This window comes from Numenius arquata, chromosome 2, assembly GCF_964106895.1.
Source record: "Numenius arquata chromosome 2, bNumArq3.hap1.1, whole genome shotgun sequence".
Lineage (NCBI taxonomy): Eukaryota > Metazoa > Chordata > Aves > Charadriiformes > Scolopacidae > Numenius > Numenius arquata.
The window spans coordinates 118,146,953-118,172,751 of NC_133577.1; the positions used below are offsets into that span (position 1 = coordinate 118,146,953).

Below are 25,799 nucleotides of genomic sequence, written 5' to 3' on the forward strand. Positions count from 1 at the left end.
CTACTAAGAAATGGACTTTACCCAGACCAGCCACTGGCTAACAATTTCACTCCTACCTCCTGATCCATACTAATGTATATTTTGGCTAGCAGCAGCAGGCACAAAGCAAAGCCTCTTTTTCTTTTTAACCTTCTCCTATCTTCTGGGAATATGCAGCTATTTATAATCATGCCAGATGTTCCAAGGAGGTTTTCTTGCAGCATGTGTTCATCCTCCATCAATAACTTCGCATGCAGAGTGTGGGATCATCCCTGCAATCTGTAACAAGTTTTCTTATTTCCTGATTTATCTCTTACTGTCCTGGAGTCAAGTGTGTTCTTTTAAGCCAGTGTTGTTCATGCAATGACTGTGAAGGACAGGAGAAGGCTCAGGCTCCCCAGTGCCAGTCTCCCACGGAGTCAGTAGTCTAAGCAGCTTCATTTTCATGGCTGCAGCACCAGTCCAGCTCTATGTGATGCTGCAACACAAGTAGGAACTTCCCTTTCCCATTACAGCATCATGTTCTCAGGCAGGAAGGACAAAAAGAGGCAGTTTCTGGACTCATCAGCTACTTTTAATACATTTGTTGCATTGCAGATGATGAAGCCAGGTAGCATTATGTGGCTGTAAGCAACTAATCTGTGCAGGCTTATGAAATCTCCAACTTACAGTCTACGTGCTCTTTGTATTTAACACGGATTTCTCAGTGCTGAGAGATAAATCTTTGTTTTAAATTCAGCTTTTGAAGACAATGGACTGATTGGTGTATTACTAGAGGCATCTGCATCTTGGTGCTTCCCAGAATGTCTCCCCAGTTATCCATTGCTTGGTGGAATGCCTCTGCACGCAGTTTTGTAGTTCAACTAATACATAAGGCAGTTCTTTTTAAAACATAAGAAACAGAGAAGTGGCTCTACTGATGGGCAATATGTGCCAGGCATGACTTTCAACTATTTTTAAATGTTGGGTTAAGATCAGAAAGGCCACAACAGATCAAATCATAATTCACATTTTGCATATATGGTCCAGTGATACGAGATGATTTGTGATGCTTACATATCAGGGCTCGCAACGTGAAACATTTAAGGGACCTGGTGAGTATCAAGACAGTTCCGAGAATTCAGTTCTTCTGGCATGTCACAGGAAAGTGCCACAAATCCATTTTAATTTTTTTTTTAATTCAGTGCTGATTATTTGGTGTTACCAAAGCACACAGTAATTTAGCACAACTGAGTTTGTTTCTCCCCTCAATCAATGTAATACAGCAACATCACTGACATAGAAGATTAGCAAATTGCCACAGCATTCTTCTGAATTGTATTTTCATTAAACAATTGTAAATCTTGTATAACAAGATAAAGACTTAAGCTCACTCCTGTGTAGACAGACCACATTCTCTGGCAGGATTATGACCGTGACTGTAACGCCACAGCACTAGCTATGAAGAAGCAAAGATTTTGAAGGACCATCAACAGAGAGGGGGGAGCAAACCTGAAAATAAGTTGCATGATAGAAACTTTTGAAACTCCATTAATTAATTTATGTATAGCTAATATATTCTTATTGGAAATTATTTGTTGCTGATTCACACAAGACCTAAAGGAAGTGGTTATGAAAATCCAAGGTTTCTTCCATATTTTGCTTTATTGCTTTTGTAAGAAGCCAGTGCTTGAAATCAAAGGTGCTGTATAAATAAGTGTAATGAGATGCAGAAAAAGGAATATTGTAAATTCTAATACAACCAAAATCATATAATTGACCATGTGATCAAGTCTCACTGGAGGCTAGAAAAAGCAATCGTATATGATTTGGTTATCATTAAATTTGCAAATCTATTCTTATAAATGCTACCATGTGCAAGTATGCGTTAGTTATATCAAACTGTCAACACAATTCCTAAATGTCTGAAGACAGCTCTCAAACTCTAAAAGGATTAATCAAAAATATAAAGTAACATTTTATTAAGTTACAGCTTTTTAGTTTACTCCTTAGATGGATGAGCTGGACTTACTCATAAATTGAATTGATACTTATTGTGATGTAAATTTGAAAAATTAAAGCTTTGGCAAAATAATTATTGTGTATTTCATGTCCTGTTGGCCTGATGATGTAACAGCATGAAAATCTGCTTTGGGAAGCCCAGAAAGGGAGCTTTCTCCTGTGAGATGATGTATAAATGCTTTGGTAGCCAGCTTCTGGGGTGCGGGTTTAATCCTTGTGGATTCTCAGACACGGCAGCGCTCACCAAGCTCCAGAGATGCAGGCACTGGGCATAGATAAGAACCTGGGACGATTCCCTGTACTACCCTTGGGCTGGGGACATCAAGTCACTGGCCACATCTGACACTGCAGGGCATAAAGGTGATACAGATAGCCATTGCCCTGCTGTTATCCCCTTTCAGAAAGATATTACAGCTTTCTTCTGTGAAAATGACTGAGATGTCGCTTGTCAAATCTGTCCGAATCACACTTGCACCTCTTGTTTGATTATTCCAGATTTAATATTTTCTAGGTCAAGGCTATTTCACTGCCACTATCTGAGCTGTCACCAAAATGAGTTATATCTTCAATTATAGAAACACATGGGATATCACACCTTTTTTTCATACTTGTGGAAATGTTGTCAAGATTCCATTCTTACATGTTTCATTTCACCCTGAACTCCAGAAGAAAAATAGCATACTTCATCATATAATGACAGCATTTTGCTAGATGGTTTGCCACTCCTTTGCTCTAGAACCAGCATCCCTGTTTCTGAGAGATATTTTTGTTAAAGAGTGTTACAAGCTGTTTTACTAGATGTCAGGGATATATCCATACCTATCACAGCAACTCCTGCACACTCTTATTTCTCATTTGACGCTTGCTCCTCCAGGACTCTCCATCACTGCCCCATTTCACTGCGCTCTGCCCAGCATTCACACTCAGTGAGCGCCCACTTTCTGCCTCAGAATATTCCTGTCTGCTACTCCCAAAGTCCCTCTAGTCTCCGCCTTCACAGCCCACTGCTGCCATACATGCTGTTCATCTCTGTGCTGTTGTGCTATTCCTAATTCAGTCAGTCATTTGCATATTAGAATATATGTAGCAGGCTTAGCAGACCGTAGGATGCCTGCCACTGCTATACATCAGGAGGATGAAGCAGCAAAGATATCTCTAATTACTAACTTCCACTGGAAGTAACAGAAACATACTAAGCAAGTGTGTGAAATACATAAGGCTTCTGAAGTATTTTGTGAATATGTGACAATCCACCAGGGCCTATGTGAGGTCTGCAGTGCTGGGCACTTCTTCCATGCCTGGATTCAAAAATCATTGATGCAGCTGGGTTTTATTTGCCATGGCAGTCTCAGTAACAATGGCAACTTAGAAATGAACAGCTTTGACATATCAGTTTCTGAATTATGCTGGGTTGGAGTAGAGGTCAGCATTCCCTTTTGAGCCATAGCCGTATTTCAATCAAGACACATCCAATATCGTGACTTGATTCATAAATAATTGATGCAGCTGTTAAACCATTTTGCCTTTGATCTTTTCAGAACGAAACAGAATTCAATGCATGCAGTGTCTTGAGACATGTAAGCAAATAAAACTGAGGTATCAGCAGAATCCATATTGACACAAAGGCAGGGTTTGGCATCTTCACTAGTTTCACAAAGAAAACAGTTATTGTACTCTGGAAGTTTGAACTCATCAGTTGAAATGTCCCCAAAATAAAACTGTTTTTACTCATAGTTGAGAGAATTCCTCATGATAGCGTATCAGCAGACATACTTTTCTTTTAAATTTTCTCATCTTCTCTTCTGAACACAAATTTGGCTCCTACCTCTATTTTAGCCCAGCAATACTAGTTCTCTCTCTCTTCAAGTCAGTCCTCTTGTACGAAAGTAAAAATCACAGCCTTTCTCTCTCACATCAGTCCTTGGAGACTGAAAGTCATGCTGAACTGAAAAGGTCTAAACCAGAGTTCTTAACCTGCCTGAACTCTCCCTCTCTTTCTTGACTTTATGTGGGTAATATCTCCATCCTGCTGGTCACTTGTAATCCGAGCATCCTCGTGGATGTCTTTATTCTGAAATGATGTCTCCATTCAGCACAGGACTTTTGCATATATAGCCCATCACCACACACACATATCTCCTCATTATGTAACAGGAAATGTTGCCTGCATCTCTGATCAGATCATGGTGTCAACCAACATTGTCCTTCCAGTCAACACCACCTACACTTAAAAACGTTTTTATATATCTTCTTAAGTAGCTGCAGAGCTATTTCTTTCCAATTCCTTCCTTACCACTGCCTTTTGTTACGATATATGCTAAGGAAAAGAAAAAAAATGGCAATAATTAGGCTTCTGCTATGTTATGATTATGGCTTATTCTGGTGATCAACCTGATCTGTCTCCAGTCTGTCTGTCTCCAGTCTTTTGGACTGCAACCTCATACATACAAATATGAACAGAATATATAGGTCATAATAATGAAGTATGTGATCATACCTTGTAAAGGAATAATGTTATATGAAGATCCTGGGGGATGGTGAGGGAGGATCACCAAAACTAGCCTGTTGATTGGGAACTTCTTGCACAAAGCTGTAAATTAAGGATCAAACAACTGCTGGACCTGCAGATGGGGAATACCAAACAGAAGCCTGAAGGTGGAATATGAGGCTCAGTGTATGATATCAGTGAAATACTGCATGTAGTTTCAAACTGATTTTTAAATACTCAGTTTTAACTATTAAACCAATAACAATCAAAAAAGCCTGTTTGTATTTCACAAGCACAGGGTACACCTGACTACGAGACCATACTAGTAAGTAAAAAATAAGAAAAAACATTTCTAAGCACAGAAATTCTCAAAGGCAGCACCGACTTTTCTTCAGATAAAAGCTGAGTATAGGTTGTGTAGGTTAAGTGCTAGAATGCTTTGAGAAAAACTAAAGTTGTTATAAATATTGACAAAGTAGCTGAAAGACATGAAGAAGAAAGAGGTCAGCCCTACATGGTCATTTAGTGCTACCCAAAGGGTACTGTAAGGAAAAAAACATGTTATCTACCAAGGTTTATACAGCTTTTCTCCCCAAATCATGTATTATTTATTGTAGTTGTAAGAAACCACAACATACTAGTGATAAATGCAATGAAAGATCTACTACCTAAAACTACCTTGCCTTCCTTTGCTTATCACTTACCAAACAGACACCTTTTTATTGATACAGTGAACTAGAAACGGGATATTATTGCATTATCCCTGCTAGTGTTAGTAAATTATTTCAGCTCAGTACAAACAGCAAATCAATTTTTTGCTTACTGTCATTAGCACTAATCAATAATTAATTATGATTATTAAAAATTGTTAGCACAAAATTTTTCTCCTCTGCACTTATTTAAATGCCAAATTTATTTTGCTGAGAGGTTGGCGTAAGACTGAAACAGCTGCAGGGCCATGGAAAATAAACTGAAGGAAACCTTCAAGCTGAGAAGTAGATATGATTTCTTATTACTCTCAGTAAGCAGTCTATCTGCGCAGGGTGAAATTTAGCTGCTTTTTTACTTTTGTAGATTAAAATTGTTATATTAAAGCTTAGTCCACAAATGTGATGACTCAGTTGCTGCTTCCTCCTGCAGCCTTGATACTTAGTTGATTTTCTATTTAAAGATTAAATTCATTTTCAATTCTACATTGACAAAAATGCATTGGGATCCGTCTCTCATAATTTACTGGAAGCTAGCAAATAAACCCCACAGGAATGAAGTTGAGCATGATATTGCTGTGACTACGGAACAGCAACCGACTCAACTGCTTTTAAAATAATACCAAGCCCAGATGAAAAAGAACTGGCTCACAAAGAATGTTTCAGCAGTTCTATGCCCAATTCAAGGAAAGGAAAACTCTCCCAACAGATTATGCTCCCTGGGAATGTGAATCCTGCATCACAGATGATGTCATGGGAGGAAAAAAACAAAAACAAACCACACTTTAAACTTTCTAGGACATGATGTCCCAGCACAGAAGACTTGGTAACCAGGGTAAAGCTGTAAGACAAGGCTGTCAGCAGACTCTGTTTAGTGTTCCTCAGGGTACAGGCAAAGATAAATGCAGTGTGAGTTACTTCTTGGCACTATGGGGAGTTTAATATTAGTGAAAACAACTTCAGGTTTATTGTAATTTACACTGAGATCTAGAAAGCTCCTATATAAGCCTACAATTGAGGAATGTGGTTGAAGTAGAATTAATGATGGAATTAATGAAGGTGTTAAGGGGTCTCTAACAAAGTGACTCTGTAAACTGCCCATGGTGCCACCCCACTTAAGCCACCTGATTCAGTCAATGTGCCTGTGCAGCCCCCACCTCGCCCCAGCACAGCCACGTGTAGCTGCATTGAGTAACAACCAGATGCCATGGTTTTGGTTCAGATGACTCATGAGAAACTCAGATTACGGATTTTTGCACATCAGAAACGTATAGAGAGTAACATAAGTCATTAGCTACTCTCCCAACGTGGTTCTGCATGTTTAGTTTTGGTTAATGTCTAGTTAATCAAGGCGCGCTACTCTGCTGTCAGCGCACTGAATGGCCACATCTTTTTCCATGTAACATCTCAGGAGTGAGAGAATGTCAATTCCTTTTTGAAAGAAAACATTTTTATCAAACATGTTTTTTAGAAGTGCCAGTATCCCACCTTAATACTCTGCATTATTAAAAGCACTAATGGGCAGAACTAATCTTTTGTAACATACTCCTAACACACACACGTGCATTTATACTCACATACGTGTATATACTCATATGCTCATAGTGTGAATATAAGTAGCATAATAATTGCCTTTGATTAACATCTAAGACAGTGCTACATTGGGTTGAATGACAGGGAGAATGAAAACACTGGCCTACAACCGAAAAATACGTTTTCACTGTTAAAATGCACATTCCCCAGCCTTAGGCCAATGCTTTGGCTGAGCTCAGGACACCACCAAAGAGCTTACAACCTGTCTTTGTACATAACACCCTTTGTACGTAACCCTGGCATTGCTCCTGTTCCAGAAAACGGTGATGTGAGCTGAGTTGCATCACAGTGACTGGTTGCGTCATCCCCTTTTTATGGCTACATCAGGCATATCCTCACAAGATACTCAGATTCCATCTCTGTCACGTGGTCCAGCTTTCACACGTTAAATTTCTAGCAACTTCAGACATTAAAACAATGGGGGAAGCTCTGTTAATCAGTTGTGAATGGGTAATCCTCCTCTACGTGTGGTACCTTGTCAATACTTCCAGATTAGTAGGAGAACACACACGGAGTCATCTTGACTGTGCTCACAGAAACCTGGAAAACATTGCTGCATTTCATGGCAGAAACTTTGGAAGTCCCATCAGTGAGCTATATAGACCAGAAAGGCTTGGAGATGCTGGTTACCACTGTAACTTCTGCAAAAGAAGAGCAAAAAGTATTACAGAATCATGAGAGGAGAACAACCTCCAAACACAGCATTCAGTTCAGATACAGTTTTGCCTTGAGGCTTCTCTGGTACATGATGGGGTACAAACTCAAAGTGGAATGTTTCCTTCAGCTAGAGCATTCCTGCTTATTTTCAATAAACTTCTACAGAGCTAGTACCATAGACACAGAAATTCTCCTCTAGATGTATTTGAAATTGGCAAGTGAGTACAAAAATGAAGTTGGCGGGAATGTCTGGAGCGATGGAGACACTCACGCATGAATGCAACACAAAGCAGGATCATAAGGTGAGCTGTATGAGGAAATTGTATTACCAGTCTGTGGCACCAAACTGCTGAGCAATGTGTCTTCACCTCTCATTTCACTGATGGGCACATTGCTAAGTGCTCTAGCACAGATTTTCTTGCAGTGATTTTCCCTGGGCAGTTGCATACTATGATATTTTAGAAAGTAAGAAAAGTAAGGTACTATAAAAATAATGTAATGAAATGGAACATCCCTTTAATTTATGACTGGTTAATATGCAGCAGTACGCTTAGTCTTTTGAAACTTTGCAATGAAAAATTGTAACAAAATAGAATTGGGGAAATATGAAAACAAGAAGACCGACTTCCATCTCCACAGGTTAGCTGAGACAAATACTTCCTTTTTTGAACTACAGATACTATATTTAGGCAGCCACATCACTGCTTAGTGCAGACACAGAATAACAAAGGTCTTTTCAGCTAACAGCGACTGTATTTTTTTCAATACTTTCCCTCTGAGTCTCTCACTATCCTATGATAAACCAAATAGCATTATTTGAAAATTCCACCCAGTCCTGACCCTATCTAGGCTCCTGCAGGGACAAGAAACAAAGGTACAAGTAATTTCATTTTCACTTTGATTCCAGCAGAAAATAGTTTCATATTGAAATATATAAATAAAAGCTTGATTATTCTAAGAATTATTATTAAGAAGATTTTTCTAACACATAACTAGAGAAATCTCTAGATGCTTGCTGGTGATTCACTTAAATTTTGCATGCCATAAAATCTATGCTTTTTATTGAATTCTGAAAGAGGATTGATAAGTCATCAGATGCAGTCTCACAAACAAAATTCATTCTTCTGCAGCACACACACAAATGCCAGTTACAGAAAATCATTAAGTCCAAATTCAGATGCCCAATTAATTTAGTCTATGTTCAGACATCTAGGCAAGTAAACCAAGAATTCCCAGGTAGAACTTTTTGCTAGAAGTGGCATCATTTTAGTATGACTTTCACAATCTGAATATATCACAATAGATAAAAGATTTGGTTTTGTATGTATAGTGACATCTATCTCCCTTGGTCCTCCTGATTTATAAAGACTATAAGATAACTTATAAAACCTCAGCAGTTTTGTATGCAAAAATGATATGTTCTTGGCAAAGTGTTCTCTACGAGGCGTATGTACGTTACTGCAATCTGCTACATACCTTCTTAGAGAAATACATGTACTAATTAATACAGTGATTTAACTGAGGACGTTGGTGCTAGGACATCATTTTCCCAGAAAAATAAATTGGAATAAACAGTGCCTAGAATGAATAGAAATGTAACTGAAAATTAAACTATCCCCAGTACGAACTGACTTTGTTTACTGGCAGTTTAAGGAAAGATATTTATTTCCCCTCTTTCACCTTTAACTGACTATTCCCCTTGAAGCCTAAATTCTAAAAGTAAACTGTTATGATACTATGCAACAGTCTGAGGAATCAGCTGAAATTGAGATCTCAATTGAAATTTATCAAACTCTGGATGGTTCATCATATATTTCTGTCTGCAAAATCCTCTGCATTAGATACTATGGGAGCATTTCATCCATAGAATTACTGTTTTTCATATTAATGAGTTATAAATGAGAGCTTAATTACTACTAATTGCTTGAAAATCCACTGTCGGTGATTATAATCACTAACGATTAGATTGTTAAACATTCATGTTTGTCTATCTTTAGCAAACTTAATGAGAAATTATGGATCAGATCCTCAGTTTCTGATTCTACTGCTAAGTGCCCATGGAAGAGAACCTCTGCTCGCCCCTGGCACTGGCACAGGGGCTGAGCGGGAGACAGTAAAAGATGTGAAGGGAATACACTGCACTCCTGCAATCCACAGCCCACAGAACTGTCTCCAGGGGCTATTTCTCCTGAGTCCTTTGGTCCAAATCTTCTATTTACAAAGCCTAACCACCCCTGATCTTCCTTGTTTCAACATCAGGAGAATGAGAAGGTGAGCTGATACCCTTCAGACACCAAATAACTTCTTGCGGTTACAAGTGCAATGTGGGCTTGCATAGAGATTTATCTATCTCTGTACAACTTCAGTTGACATTAAGTAATAACCGTTAGGCTCCTGGTGGGCATTTAAAATGTGTTCAAACCGCTTCATTATGCACTTGACCACCTTTCTACAGCTGGTGCACAGAGCTACTTCCCCCAGAATTGCCTGCCAGCGGGGTAGGTGTACTTCAGACAGACCAACGTTGTCTGGTGTAACATGTTTTTGCCCTTCAAATGTTCTTTTAGTATGTATTTAATTATGCATTTTTTTAAATAACATGGTTGCAAAGCAATACCAATTGGAATAGCAGATTTCCATCTAGATAAACATTAGGGAGTTTGCTTTTATTAGTGCATTTTACTGCATTTCATGTTCCTCCTTATTGCAGTCTTATACTTGAAATACTTATTTGGTCTGTTACAACATTGTCCTTTAGCTTAAGCAGCTCTTCACCTCTTTGGTGTCTATTCTTCGACAAGGCTCAAATCTCACCCTTATTTAGGATGTCAGATAGCCATTAGTACATAAAGCTGAAACCAATTTAGAAGTTATTGCAGCTGTCTTTTCTCCTTCATTATTTAAGGTTAGTTCTTCTACCACCGTGTGCACAATGAACCACTTGAGATCTCTTCATCCACTTCTAAGAAAAATCACCCAGTTTATACTTTAGATAATGTCTACCTGGGAATTTAAGTTAAACGGATGGCTTGTGTAGAGGTAGATGATGACACCATCCTTTCCACTGGCTCGGTCGAGAGAGCTGTATCATCCAACAAGGCAGGAAACGTGGCTGCAGCAATTTCTTAAACCACCTCAATGATGCTTTTAAGTGAACATCTTTCCAGAGCAATAATTTCTTATCTTCCTGCTCTTTGTCAGAGTCCTTTTCTGCACCTCTGTCAGCTTGAATTGACTTTTGAATAGGAAGAGAGTGCTCAGTAATAATCCAGATGCAGTCTCAATAGCATCCTGCACAATGACATCTCTGGTAAAATGTATCTTGGAATGACTGAGAGAAAGAAAAAATTAAATACTGCACATATTCTATACAAAAAATTCTCTCTTTCTAGTTCTACATACATACAGAACCTACATAGAATATGCATGTGTTCTATACACAGTTCTCTATATATGTATATATAGAATTACATATATAAATTACAGAATCTAATCCTATGATTCACTTAGGCATGTTTTTAAGTTTAAGGAATGAGGAATTGCAGTGATTTGAATGAAATGAGTGCATATTCTGTACTTAAAAGATTGTTGCTGAACTGGAGCTATAGATAAGAAAACTTGAATGAAAATTGATCACTGCTTGTACTGAAAATCAATTTGACAAAAGAAAAATTAATATAAAATATCTGACCATAAACACAATGAGAAAGGACTCTCTTCTGCTCTGTTACATGCAAGTTTCAAACCTCAGATTACTGTTTGCTTTTTCATATTTGATATGTAGGCAACTCATAGTCGTAATAAGATAAAAAGACATGTGACAGCTTAGTATAAGTTAAGAAATCATTTAAAGCTGTGCAAGAACGCATATTCAAGTAACACCACCAATGAAAGCTGTAAACCAAACCAAAATTATTACGCTACATGTAACCAGCTGGATACTTAGGCATGAATCCCGACTCTAGCAACTGCTACTTAAGAGTTTTGACCTCTTGAATGAAAAATCAAAAATCACATTTATTAAATTTAAGCAGTTTTACAGGGAAGTTGAGACTTACTGTAGGAATATATGGACACTGATAAGCCTGAGAAACTGGACAGAACTGTTCAACAGTCTTCTGTAACAGTTTTTCATCTGCAGGTTTAAGAGTCCAGGATTCTGTATTACTTACTTCAGGTCAGTCCTGCAAAAACATAACATTATAGTCCCACCGTTCCAATCAATCCAGATATTCTTAATAACTTCTAAGTTGTAAAAGCTACGCAGATGTATTTTTCTTGTTTTTACCTCATAATAATGGTGCCACTTCAGATTAATAAAGAGAATTATTACTGGGTATTTTTTTGAATTCCAGACTAGTAGCTAAATGAGTGGTGGTCCTGCTCAGTTAATAAGCAGGCTTTTGGAAGCAAGGCTGCAATTATTGAAGTAGCTATTTTTTAGTTTGGTTTAATTTCAGCTGGACTGGTTCCCTGAGCTAGCTCTCTTCATAACCACCCAAATCCTAGGACCAGAAAATGAGTGGAAGTGGGGGTGGAACTGGGAGACTCCCCTCTTTGAGGCAAGATGGTTTTATATTGTGCTGAAGTGATCCCAGGAGGGACTGCAGCCTGAATCATCAACACTCCTACAGAATCACTAAAGTGAAAACTACTTGTTTAAAGACAGACCTCTCATTTTAGGACTCTTGCTCAACTCAAAGCCAAATTTCAGATTTGCTCAATAGTAATCCTTAGAAGATGCAGATTATATTTCTAAGAACTGCTTCCAAAGTATTTAATATCAGCTCCCACATAGGCTACACAAATGTAAACTTTCTGAGACTCCTTGCTGTTATTACATTTGTTTTTTCTGAAACATGGCCTATCCGCGTGCAGAGGAATCTGCCCCAACAGATTCCATAGTTTCAAGAGCTAGAAAAAAGTATTTCACTCTGTTGGAAGCATAGGCATTGAAACAACGCTTTAAAACATACCTATGATTTCAAATTAAGATTTTTTTTAAGAAGAAAAGAAGTGGACTGAATCAGTAATACTAGAGCTTTTGCCCACATATATAGAAACCCAGTAACATTAAAAATAATTTCATATTACTATTATTATGCTTTGGCAAAACTATGATAAATAACAGACCATTTTAAAGAGGTGACTGTACAGAAATTGGTATATATAACCACAAATCAGAATCAGTTGCATCTTTTTCTGCTTCTCTTTTCCTAATTCCACTCAGGATGGTTTTGCTCCATTAATTTACAATATATAACTATAGATCTGAAATTCTGTTCAGGCCTAGGTATGATGATTGTGAATGCGCACCTATATATACAAAAACCTGACTGCTAAAAAGAAATCATGCTTGAGTCACATAAGCTTTATTTATTTAACATTTCACCCAGCTCAGACTATGGAGAAAGGGTATCACTTAGCTTTCATAACCCAGTATGCAGTTGTCATATTTATCTCTCTAATACAATGTGCAATGTCTATGTATAAGGTAAATTTAACTGTAATTTGAACATACTGTTGTGCATTTTTAGGGTGCCATCTGCAAAGTTTGACTGGAGCAGAGACTCCACAGCCATGCCTTTAAGCTGTGTTCTGTACTAACATTCGTTAAGTTATATGCGCAACTACATGTTGATTTTCTTTTAGCCTCTTCTCTGTATCTAACATTTGTTTTCCAGGTGTGAAGAGAGGACGGACACAATACCTCCAAACCCCTCCTGTGCCTGGTGCCACTGTCCCCTCACAGGATGCACCTTGAAGATGACCCTCAAATGTCCACATCCAGCTACCAGAGACTCCACGCACCGTCCATGTGCCTGTCAGGGAGATGGCTGGAGTTAAACTAGCGAATACCACAGCAGCAGCCACAACTTCCTTCTGACTCTACGCCCCGGGTCTAGGCCTGAACCCTCAACACCAACACCGCTCCGTACGCACACCCACCGCCCTCCTCTCCCTGAGGGAACTGCTGCCTCTGAGGCTTCTAACACACGGCTCCACAGACACCTGTGTCCGGCGACATGCCCTATGCACCGCTCTCCCTATGGAATAAGACACCGCCTCACCCCGGGGATCCCCAAACCAACCGCCCGCCCGCCAGCCAGCCAGCCAGCCAGCCAGCCCCAGTGCAGCTGGGCCTCCCGCCTCCCCTCACAGCCTTCCCGCCCTTTCCCGCGGCGCCAGGCGCAGCCTAGCCTCACCTCCCCAGGGCGCATGCGCGCGTGCTCCGCACCTGCGCAGTGCCCGCGGAAGGCGCGGCTGGGTGGCGGTCTGCGCATGTGCGGAGGGCAGCCGCCGCAGCCGGTACGCGGTCGGCGGGGGCGTGGGGTGCCGGGGTGAGGCTGCCGGGCAGAGCGGGTTGGCGGGGCCGGCCTTGGGGTGGGGGCGGCCGGTTTGTGGCCCTTGGTGGTGGAGAGAGAAGGTGAGGTGAGGTGAGGGGACTGGACGAGACGGGACGGGACGGGACGGACCTGCTGCTGCATTCCGGATGGGAATCGCTGCGGGGTCCCGGCCGCCTCCTTACTGGGCTGCCCGGGTGAGGGCTGCCCCGGTGAGGGCTGCCCCGGGGGCCGAGGCCCGCCTTCAGCCTCACGGACGCGTGGCTGAGGGGGCCGTTAGCCCGGGCTTGCGGAGCCGGTCCGTGCTGCCGGGGGCGGTCGTTCCCCTCAGCCAGGGCATGCCTGGGTCAGCGGTGCCCTTGCGGGGCGAGGGGCCTCGTAGGGCCTGAGGGGAAGGAGAACGGTGTGAGTCTCTTCAGTTCTGTCAACTTTTGTGCTAAAGTGTAGAACGTCATACCAAATGTGCGTGTTTTTCAGGACTAACGTACTGAAAGAAGTCCTCCTAAATCATCAGATCCAGCCATGAAACGCAATTTACTGTGCTTTTGGTATCCTTACCTGGAGTCGGCTGGAAAGAAAGTGCTTTAGGGCCCCTCCTGATCTGGCTGGAGTCACACGTACAACCTCCTCCATATAGCCTTCCCCGGTCAGCAATATCCCGAATTCAAACTTTGGCTGATGCTAGTCCTTGTGTCAGCATTGCTATTTAATCTAAATTAATTGTTTTCTGAACATGTTGCTCTAAACATCCTTTCCCTTATCAGCTCTAGGGTGGGATCCCATTGAAGATTAAGACACCTACATATAGTCAGTAGAAATGTAGATTTTTACCCGGTGGCTTAAATGTGTTTATTTTAAGTTGACATGTGCTAGGGTGTTAGAGAAGCAAACTGGGCTGGCAGGTATGGTGTGATCAACAGGCGATTCATGCTCTTCTGGAGCACAGCTGGGCGGCAGGCTGGAAAACCTGAAGCACCTTATGGCTTTAGATATGTTTAGGACACTTTGTCAAACCCTGTCCTCATTTAGTCAGTGGAGAAAAAAAAGCTGTCCTTTTTCCTAATTCCATGCAATGTTTTCAGCCTTTTCTAAAACTCTTTCCCTCCTTGTTTGTCTTCTGTTTTGGAGGCTATTGTCTATAAATTTTTTTCTTTTCTTCCTTGATATTCCTAGCTCATTTTTAGAGAGCAAACTTTATCAAGCTACTCAAGTTTTTGTATCCATTTTGAATAGATACCTGAATAGCAGAGTGGACAGGTGGGCAGACCTGTTCAAAGCTGATCTTGCTGATCTGATAAAATGAGCCAAGGATATTTGCATGGTTGTCTGTATGAGAAATAATTTGCCCGATACATATGTTTATGTTTGGTTTTTTGATAGCTTCATTACTTTGATTTCTCATACTTATTATACTTCTGACTTGTTTATTTTTCAGGTTGCTTTAGACTTACAGTTTCTTGATGTCTAGCTATAGTCCTTGTTAGGTGTGATATGATTACTTACAAATATGTGTAATTTGAAGTGTTGAACTTCATTATACTGGCATTACTTCTGTTATTTGGGGTATCCTTTTTTTTCCTTATTAATTCCACTTGTTTTTCTATTGGTGATTCCAGAAACCCATTTTTTACTGCAGAAAACACTGAAGGCAAAATGTGAAAATAAAAAAAATATCTACTCAAATGTATTTTTGGAAATACTTAATAGAGATTGGTCCCAAAATGAACTCTATTAAGTTAATTTCCATAAATACATTTGTATTTATGAACCTCCTTGTAGCCCAATAGCTCCCCTGTCAGTGCAACCCAATATTGCTTTTTTGCAACAGAAGAGTTTGTTTTCCGTTTCCCACGCTATTTCTGATCTCCTTCTGCTAACCTAATCTTTTCTCATGTGGCATTGTACTTATGCCCAGTATAACACATTTGGCTGTAAATACTTATATTTAAATGTGTTTGGAGTGCTTTTTTCATTATCTTTGTCTTGATAACTTACAGATTTTCCTATGTGTGGATAAGATAACTTTATTGCCCTACCTTAATTTCCAAACTTTCATTTTTAGGTGTCAAGCTACATTACATTTCACAAAGTCAGAATCCACCTCATGAGGTTAATTCAGTTCTCTCTCTGCATGTCGTCCTTATCATTACAGATAAATGTACCATCTTTCCAGCGGTTTTAGAAGCTGCAGACAAAGTAGTATCTTTGACTCAGGTGTTCTTCCATGTTCTATCACTAAAATCTAGCCTTCCCAGTGTTTGGGCAATCAAACTTGACTAGTCCCTATCTAAAAGGTAGACTGTAATTATTATTACAGCTTTATCTGACGGGTTTGGGCTTCTACTATTTTTAAGGAGTATTTCCAGTCTTACCATCAGCTGGATTTCTCCATATTCCTCTACTGCTTTTAAGCTGGGGTAAGCGTTCCTGTTAACGTGGAGAGCTATTATTTTGTCATACTGATCTTTCCTTACGCCCTCCCTCTTCTCTGTTACTTGTAAATCCTAGTTTATTGGCTGTCCAGAGAGGTGATGATCTGTGACTAATCTACTTTCCTCATTTTATTCCCTTGCTACTTTTGAATTTATATAAAGCCAGAACTAAATATGTATTTCTCCAGTTAACTAAGCTATGACAATTCTTTGTTATATTCATTTGCTCATACCCTGTATGCCTATCTCTTTTTATTTGATTTTTTGGATTCTGTCTGGTGTGAAAATGTCTGTATTAATGCCTTACATAGTAATGTTCGATTTTGATGAAGTCTCTTAAGTCTATCATAATTATACCATTATTGTGAGCTAGAATGTCTGTTTAGATTTATGTCAATTCCTGTTCATTTTCTTCCTTTATGTATATGACAGCAAATGATAATTAAAACATTTTATTTCCCAGATCACTTTATTTCTTGTCTCTGCACCTCAAATGGGACATGCATGTTTAGGTGACTAACTACAGGAACATCAAAATGCCTAATCTTGAACATCCAGCGTACCCAACAGCTGCACTGCTTCAGTTGGAAAGTTTGGTGCCTTGTCGAGAATCCCAAGTGTCCATGTTGCTGTCAGTATTTGGAGAGGTAGAGTTTTTATATTATACATTTGAACAGAGCAAAGAAGTTCTGCTGTCTCGGAGGGGAAAGCAGAGCGTACTTTGGTTGTCCCCCCCCTTTTTTTTTTTCTTTTTTTTTTTTTTTTTGTTGCCCATCTTTAATGTGAGCATTTGGCAGATAGATTCTAGTAAGTTTGAAGGTTGATAGCAGCAGGGAGGACCCAAACAAACTTACGGCTATTTGTGCCTTGCTGTCTCTGAAGCTAGGCTTCTCCACGACTCTGTTTCATCTTTGCCGCTTAGTACAGGGAAGTATGTTTGTCTTCTTTCCTATTCTAAAGTTCTGGGGTATTATTATTTTTTTTCAGTGTGAGTGTAGAAATTCTGTTTGGTTTTGACCTGTTAATCTAATGTCTGCATGCCTGAATTCTAAGTACATGAAATTGATCAGATTCTTGGTTCTGTTGCTGGCCATAAGATTTGGAAATCACTGGCTTGTTAATTGATTCTGTTACTGCTGGGTAAATCTATGGTAAAAAGTAACGGAGGTTTTTATCTGCAAACTTAAAAGCAGTTCATATATCGATTTACACTCAGTTAACAAAATGGAAATTAGTATCTGTTTCTGGGTCTGCCTTTAATTATAGATAATAATTACATCAAATTACAGCATTTAAGTTTTATGTATTTATTACAAGCATAATGGCAACAAGTCTTCTTAAAAAAATAGATACTTAAATTCTTGTTAAATATGCAGGTTAGAGTATCTGCATATCTTGCACAAGATTGCCTTCGTCTTGGATTAATTGAATATCATCACTTTTCATAAAAAGCGTTTATCAGATTTAATTTTGCATTCATTTTTTAAGTCAAGATTCTTATAAATGAGAAAAACACAAAAATAAATGCCTGTTCAGAATGAAATAAAAATAACAAGTTCATTATTTTATTGCATATTAAAAAAAATAAATCCATGAAATATATGGCATCAGTACCATTAAATAAGTAGAGGTATTATATAAAATACTGCCTTGTGAGAGAAAAGCAAGCTCCTTTACCATCTCTTCCACCAAACTATTTAATTCTTTTCTGTTTGGTGCTGTTGGAAAGAAAAGCAGTTTGTTGTGTTTGCAGAAGTTAGGAGAATATAAAGCTTGTGATTTGTGCTTGCCGAGGTGTTGTTTCAGTTAGTTAACTAATTTGGATTAAGAGTCCACTGCTTTTCTCTCTTGGTGTGTGGAATTTTTTTTTTTTTGTTAGTTTTGTTTTTCCCATGAAAAACGTGTACTCATGTTATAGCAGTTTCACTGCTAGCTTTATGTGATACTTGATTCTTGGGACTTATTCTCCCAGCATTTCAGTGAGGATGAAACATAAAATTTGATCACGTTGATTCCATAATAACTGGTGTATTCTGTTTTTAATGCCTCACTTTAAAAGGTAACTATTCTTTTAGAGGGAAACTTCATTGGTAAATCTGTTATCTGATGAATGAAAAAGAAGGAGAATTAAAACAGCAACAACTTTTTTTTTTCCCTAGCGCCAGCAGTTTAGTTTTCCATCCATCTTCATCTATGGGCATACATCTAGTGGAAAGACCTATGTGATGCAGACTCTTCTAAAGACCTTACAGGTAAGAATGTTCACAATGGATATTGAATTTAGAATTTATTTGTAACAGATGGTCCCTCCAGCTAGCTTCTGTTTTGTCAAAATGGATTGTTTCCTCAGCCGTTTCTGTCTTCTTGATACTTCTCCTCCACTTAATGTGTGTTGAACACATCGTTCTTCTCACTAGTGCACTTAGGATAAAGTGAAGTCGTACATTCTGGGATATAATATAAATTATATAACCTTTCTAAGAAAGTTTAAAAAGAAAAAAAGGAGCCAAATTTTGTTCACCTCTCTAAAAGGGATTTAACTTGAAATAGCTCCAGTGACAAGTAAGTACTCTTACTATGATTCCAGTTCAATCTCAGAGTCACAGTATACCTTTTTTGAATCTTCTTGAAATTTTCCTTTAAACTAACTTTACTTGTGTGTGAAGAGAGTGAGAGTGTATATGAAGAACAGTGAGAAGAGTTTACAGTAGTGGAATTTTGTTTTATTTGTTTTGTGTTAATAAACTCATTTTAATTCAGTTGGATGGGGATCATGTATTTAAATGTCAGCATAAGAGCTTAAACTTACTAAAGTTATGAAAAGAATTCAAAGCAAACTTACAAGCTATACAAGTTTGCTGAAATGTCTGAAATGGTGAAAACCACTGGCTGAATACCAGACAACTGCTGTTCTTTCAGTTATCTATCGATAATTGGTTTTGCAGACCCTAGGGGAATGTTGTATTCGTTACAGCAAATTTGGTTAGTTCTAATCAGCCCTCTTATAGAAGCAGGAAAATCCATCTTTCACTTGGAAAAAAGAAACAACACTTGAGTTCTAAAATGTTGGAGCAATGTTGCATAGGAACAATTTATTTAATTCCTGACAATTATTCTTTTGCTTAATGAATCAACTCTAAAAGGGAAAAAGTGTATTGATAGCCCTTTTTAGTATTATATTTTCAGAACCTGTTTGAAAATATGAATTTTGTGCACTTTAATTTATTCTAGATTCTCTGAACACAGCTCAATATGCGTCATAAGTTAAAAACCCCAAGGAACAGGATGCCATTCACAGTTTCTAGTGTAATAGAATTAATTCTCCAGGTGTGTTTGCATTTACTAAGCTTGGCGTTGCTAGGTCTTTTTACTGGCAGGATGGATCTTATTCTACCATGCCAGTACTGTTGCTGTTTCCTCCTGTGTGAGTATAACTTTCATGAATGTCAGGATTGTATGTTCTTTTTCAGCTTCACCATCCAAGATAAACTTCCTTTAGATTCCTGCTCTTAGAAAGCAGCGTAGGAGGAAGTTAGAAGTAGGTCAAGGAGGACTGATAAGACAGATGTTGGAATATGTGAAGTGGAAACTAGTGAGAAGTCATTGTACTGTTTTGAATTTGGAGCCTTACATTCCTAGGAAGCCAGGACTACAAACTCTCTTCCCCTCAACTGTTATGGAAAAAAAAACTACTTTAATGCTGTTCACTGGGACGTGACATGTCCTTGACGATTAATACTGGAGTTGCTATATGTTACTAACCTTAAGTAGGAACTTTGTCAGGAATGGACTTACTTCAATTGCAAGGACCACAGGCAGAGAAACCTCCCCTTTAAACATCGTGTGAGAATCTAAACTACATAGAAATAGTGGGTCATTGTGGCTCAACGCATGTTTCTTCCAAAAATAGTTGTCTTGAAGAATGATGTAGAGAGGTATGGCCTTAAGTCCATTGCAGTACCTGACTGGTCAGTGCTGGCAGGAGACTTTTAGATACTATGTGCTTGCCACTTTTGTGGCCTCTCTTTTTTCTGCTAGCAAATGTGTTTATTCATGATAGTTCTATTCCTTATTCTTTTTTTTCCCAAAACAGGCTTTAAAGTCTTTCTAAGTTGAAGGGTATTGTCACAAAAATTTCCGTCTAAACCTATTAGTGCCTATGTTTTTGTCAGTCACATACTTCAGGGATTTAAATCCAATGACAGGTGCCTACTTCACGCCTAAACCATACATTTCCACTTGTGTGTTCCCTGATACTTTAGGCACGTCCAAAGTGCATTTATGACATATCTGCAGGACTGGGTTTTACACAAACATAGTGATCTTGTGCCTTTCATTAAAAATTCTACAGAGATAGAAAGGTGGAAGGCAGTTGTCACGATCTTCTTTCATGCCTTTTGTGCAATGCACCTAACGTTGTGCTACCTGCTTGCAACATACCTGAAGATATGGGCAGAGCCTGGAAAGGAATAGGATTTAAGCAGCATCTCTTTCTGCAGAACTTCCTGTTGCCAAGGATGGGTGTCTCCTACATAATGTGGTGTTGTGAATCGCATCCGAGACACCCAGCTTCTGCTGTGGAGGTGCAGCATTTTGAATAGGTGCTTTTGGAGATGTAACCCCTTTCACAGAATCACAGAATCTTAGTGGTCAACACCCCACCACAAACCAACAATCCCGGGCACTAGAGCATGCCCTGAAGAGCCATGTCTACACATTTCTTAAATACCTCCAGGGATGGTGACTCCACCACCTCCCTGGGCAGGCCGTTCCAGTGCTTGACCACTCTTTCAGTAAAGTAATTCTTCCTAATATCCAATCTAAACCTCCCCTGCCGCAGCTTCATACCATTTCCTCTGGTCCTGTCATTATTCCCTTGGGAGAAGAGGCCAACTCCCGCCTCTCTACAGTTTCCTTTCAGGTAGTTGTAGAGGGCAACGAGGTCCCCCCTCAGCCTCCTCTTTTCCAAACTAAACATGCCCAGTTCCCTCAGCCTCTCCTCATAGGACTTGTTCTCCAGACCCCTCACCAGCTTGGTAGCTCTCCTCTGGACACGCTCCAGCACTTCAGTGTCTTTCCTGTAGTGAGGGGCCCAAAACTGAACACAGTACTCGAGGTGAGGCCTCACCAGTGCCGAGTACAGAGGCACGATGACTTCCCTGCTCCTGCTGGCCACGCTATTCCTGATACAAGCCAGGATGCCGTTGGCCTTCTTGGCCACCTGGGCACACTGCTGGCTCATGTTAAGCCGGCTGTCCACTAACACTCCCAGGTCCTCTTCTGCCGGGCAGCTTTCCAGCCACTCTGCCCCAAGCCTGTAGCATTGCCTGGAGTTGTTGTGACCAAAATGCAGGACCCGGCACTTGGCCTTATTAAACCTCATCCCATTGGCCTTGGCCCATTGATCCAACCTGTCCAGATCCCTCTGTAAAGCCTGCCGACCCTCAAGCAGATCAACACTCCCACCTAGCTTGGTGTCATCCGCAAACTTACTGAGGGTGCACTCAATCCCAATTCTTTCTTTTAATAGTGTTCAAAATCATAAGAAAGCTTTTTGTTACATGTTGTTCGAGTGGATTGCCAGCACATACTCATGCTTTACCACATTGCTGAATCATATGCCATATATTGTATTTTAAGTAGCAAGACTGGAATGATGTACTTAGATTTTTTTGTTATTGTTGTTATACACACACATTCCTGTATGAGAAGTTTAACTTTGCACGTGATGCTTTTGTGTCCCAATGATTAACGTTATGCAGAGGTTTTAATGTTCAGTGTAAGGCATATGCCTTACCATACACTATGGAGTGATGAAAATAATCTGTTTCTTAAAAAGGCAGTTGCTAGAAAATTACCTTTTTTGCCGTATGTAGGTTTGCATACTGGTACTACTTTGTAGTCTCTAGTGTCTGTTATTTGTAGACAAATAACCTTAACTTTCAATATTACTAAATTAGTACTTACGAGTACATTTTATGGCAATCCATAAAATGTATCTTGTGCTCTGTTTTTTTTCCTATTCTCTTTACTCTGAAAAGATCTAGTTTTCTGAAAATGTTCTGCACAGGCAGGCTGATTACGTGTCTGATATAGAAGCTTGGACTTTATTATTTGTATGCAGTGAATGCCACAGACATTCAAGTAATTTTAGGGATTGTGCTCCCAGGTTACTTGCTTTGTAATATGTTTGAGAAGTTCATGTTATCCAGACACTGTAATTTGTAATGGACTATTTTATGACTCTGTAATGTCTTAAAATTGTCTAGCTTTTCTTTGATCTAAATGCTATTCAGTTTTCTTTTTGTGTATTGCTCACTATTTTTAAACATAGTTAGAAGATACACTGTATGTTTCCTATGAGAATTCATCAAATCTCTCTTCACTTTGTGGTATATGATATTTTGACTAGGTACATAAGTAATCAATCTTTTTTGCCAAGTGGTTTGTTTTGTTTTGTTTTTTTTTTGATTTATGCTCTATATTCTGTTGGCAGAGTGTGGTTTCTCTCATTGTCTTATCTGGAAGGGAAAACTGATTTTGAAGTATTTACACTGAAAAAGCCAAATAGAGATTTATCTTTTTTTTTATCCTCTTCAGCTTCCTCATGTGTTTGTGAACTGTGTGGAATACTTTACTTCACGACTTCTTTTAGAAGAAATTCTCATTCAGTTGCAAAGCTGTTCTTCTGAGTCAGAACAGACTTCTCGTGTGCCTTGTGATAATTTCAATGACTTTGTACGTCTGTTTAAACAAGCTGTTGCCAATCAAGAGCTTCAAGATCAAACATTATACATAGTAAGTAACTTAATTTTAGTGTTCTAATTTCATTTTGGTTAAGAAGGTGTGAATAATTATCAATAATTTTTATGTGAAATATGTGCATTATAGATCAGCTTTCACAAAATTTCCCTGTGGACCTAATTCAGAATCTGTTGATACTGGTTAGATTTTCTCCTTTGGTTTACTGGCTTTGGATGGCATCCTGTATTCCTGGCTTTAGAACTTTTTACACACAAAAACTGTATAGCAAAACTAATAATGAACATAAATTATACTGCATAGTTAAATAATATAATAATATTACACAATCTCTGACTATAGAGAGCCTGTATGTGTTTTATAATTAGTAAGTCATGCTTATCTGTTTCTTTGTGAAGATAGCTTCACAAATGAGAAAGCAAAGGTAGGAAGGAGGGCAGAAGTGAACTATGGAGCGTGCAAATGACAAGAATTGGTTGGCTAGAATAGGTTCAAGTTAGAAGTTGTGTTAAGGAAGTAAAATGCTGATTTACTCTGTAAAAGTGCTGCTGAGATCTTACATCTTAACTATGCTTGTAGCCCTCAGAGACAAGAAATGTAGTTTTAAAATTAAGATGGAATGGCAAGGAAAAATGTGATTATATACTCAAGTGGAATAAACAGGCAGACCACAGGAAAAATAATCAGAATTTAGATCACAGAATTTAGATTGAATCAATGTAGCACTAGAACGCTAGGTTTTGTTGATTTGGTTTTTTTTTCTGTGAGAATCTTAACTACATGAAGGACTCAAGATTTGCAGACATCTGTAACAGCATTTATCATGCCGAGAGATGAAGATAGAAACAAATTTCAGGCATACAAGAGGTCTGAGGAAAGGGCATAGACTTCTCAAAGCTACTTTTTTTTCTAGCTCTCACTTGGCTGAAGAAAATCTCTTATCTTAAAAATATGAATGCCATAGTATTAGTGATGTGTAACTGTATATATGCATTGTGGACCTGCCAAAGACATGGACTGAAATTTCAGCCCAGCAGTAGGAATGAAGGGGTTTTTTTAAAAATAGGTCAAATGTATTATTTAAAAAACATGAAAGTGGTTCAAGATTGAAAGCTTAATGATCCTGGGTAATCACTCTGCACGTTTCTTACAGCAGTCAATGGGTAGACTGCTTTGTTTTTCTGCAGTCAAACAGGAAGTTCATAATTACACTGAACACTTCGTTCCGTTTCACAAGTTATAGTTATGTTTTATTTCCATTTAAAAATACCTAACCACTAAGTTAAATAGCTTCATATTATGTTTAGTGGAAACAGTACTATCTCGCAATTCCCTACAGCTCATAAGGTTAATAAATTTGACATACTACTTAAAAATTGAATGAAGAGAAAAATGTACCAGTACTTAGAACAGATAAGAAGTTATACATAGATAATTCATTTTAATTTACTGTCACAAAAGTGGTATTGGCATCCTTCAACAATTCCATAAGTACAAAATTTAGCACTAAAATAAACTTTAGGGAATTTTACAAAATAGTTTATATAGTAAAATTTTACTTTCAGATTAATTGAATTAAAAAGCTGTTCTACATCAGTAAAGAATGCTTCATGTGTTAAAGTATTAAATTAGTATTTTCGTTCTGTTCTGCATGGGAACAGACAGGAATGGGAGAAATCAATTCATGTATATTAACCTGCGTCATCTGGATTTATTGTAGAGTGGTTGAAATTGATACTGATGGAAGACCAGTGTGCTGGTAACACAAATTGTCAATGCTAATTTATTCTATTTCATTTTGGTAGTAAATAATGTAATATTTCAGCCCAATTAACTCAGCAAATTAAGATAAATGTTTACTTTCAAGCAAAAGATTCTAAATATTTCTCTTAACCCAAGCACGGGTGCTGAATGCTTGTGATTACTTGTGAAAAATGAATGTATTCATTCTAATTACCTGAAAATTGGAACTGATATAACTTGTAGTCATTCATACATTTACAATATTTACCACTTTACAGGAGTAACAAGATGCTGTTTTTAATAAAAGTCAGCAGACAGTTCTAAAATGTATAGTTTTCAAAAAAAGCTGAAGGGTGATGAATCCATATGAAAACTAAAGAATAACGCATGGATTTATAGGCCTGTGGGTAGGCCGTTTCTGTGAACTACTTGACATATGCCACAAGCCAGGGTCACAGTATGTTTTCTCTGCTGTAAGTAGAAACTCTGGTTTGTTCTGATTTAACTAAGAAGTAAGATATACTTAGGTCAAGACCTAGAAGCTTTGTGTTTGGTGGATGCGTGTCACTGGGTCCAATAAGCAGTATTTTATTAGTAAAAATATATAGCCTCTATTTGGTCAGTAATGTAAAGCAGCCTTCATCTCTGAAGTCATTTATTATATAAACCAAATGCAGATGTCAATATAAAATCATATGTCCTATTGTAGTTTTAAATAAATTCCCAAGAAGCATGAGCTATTATTGCAGAGATGCTGCTCTTTCAGGCTTTTTTTTTCCTGTACGGTGTGATTTTGAAATATGGTTTTCATAAAATGTTTATTGGTTGTCCACATAAAATTCTTTTTCTTACTGTGGGCAACAGAAATGATAGATGTCTTGATGTTTTGGTGTGGGGAGGAAATGTAAAAGGATAGAAAAAACCAATTTTCTAGGGACCTATAGTTTTTCTTTCAACAGTAGTAATTCAAAAGAAGTAATGAAATTCAGAATTTAGATTTATATTACTAGTAGTAAATAAAACACAAAATAAATGTTTCTATTCTCTTTTTTCATTCCTGTCAAGATTTTAAGTGTAATGGAAATATGAATTT

At 38.5% G+C, this 25,799-nt stretch overlaps 1 protein-coding gene across 2 annotated transcripts in view; it reads left to right on the forward strand.

Annotated features, from left to right (window-relative positions):
* The first annotated feature begins 16,719 nt into the window (after positions 1 to 16,719).
* ORC5 (origin recognition complex subunit 5) overlaps positions 16,720 to 25,799 on the forward strand; it is a 68,818-nt gene continuing 59,738 nt past the window's right edge. Inside the window, exons 1-3 of one of the 2 annotated variants that reach the window (XM_074168780.1) lie at positions 16,720 to 16,848; positions 18,361 to 18,453; positions 22,802 to 22,999. In XM_074168780.1, the coding sequence (XP_074024881.1) occupies positions 16,738 to 16,848; positions 18,361 to 18,453; positions 22,802 to 22,999 (402 nt within the window). In that variant the 5' untranslated portion in view covers positions 16,720 to 16,737. The remainder of the gene's footprint in view (positions 16,849 to 18,360; positions 18,454 to 22,801; positions 23,000 to 25,799) is intronic. The other variant, XM_074168779.1, reaches the window with a different exon arrangement.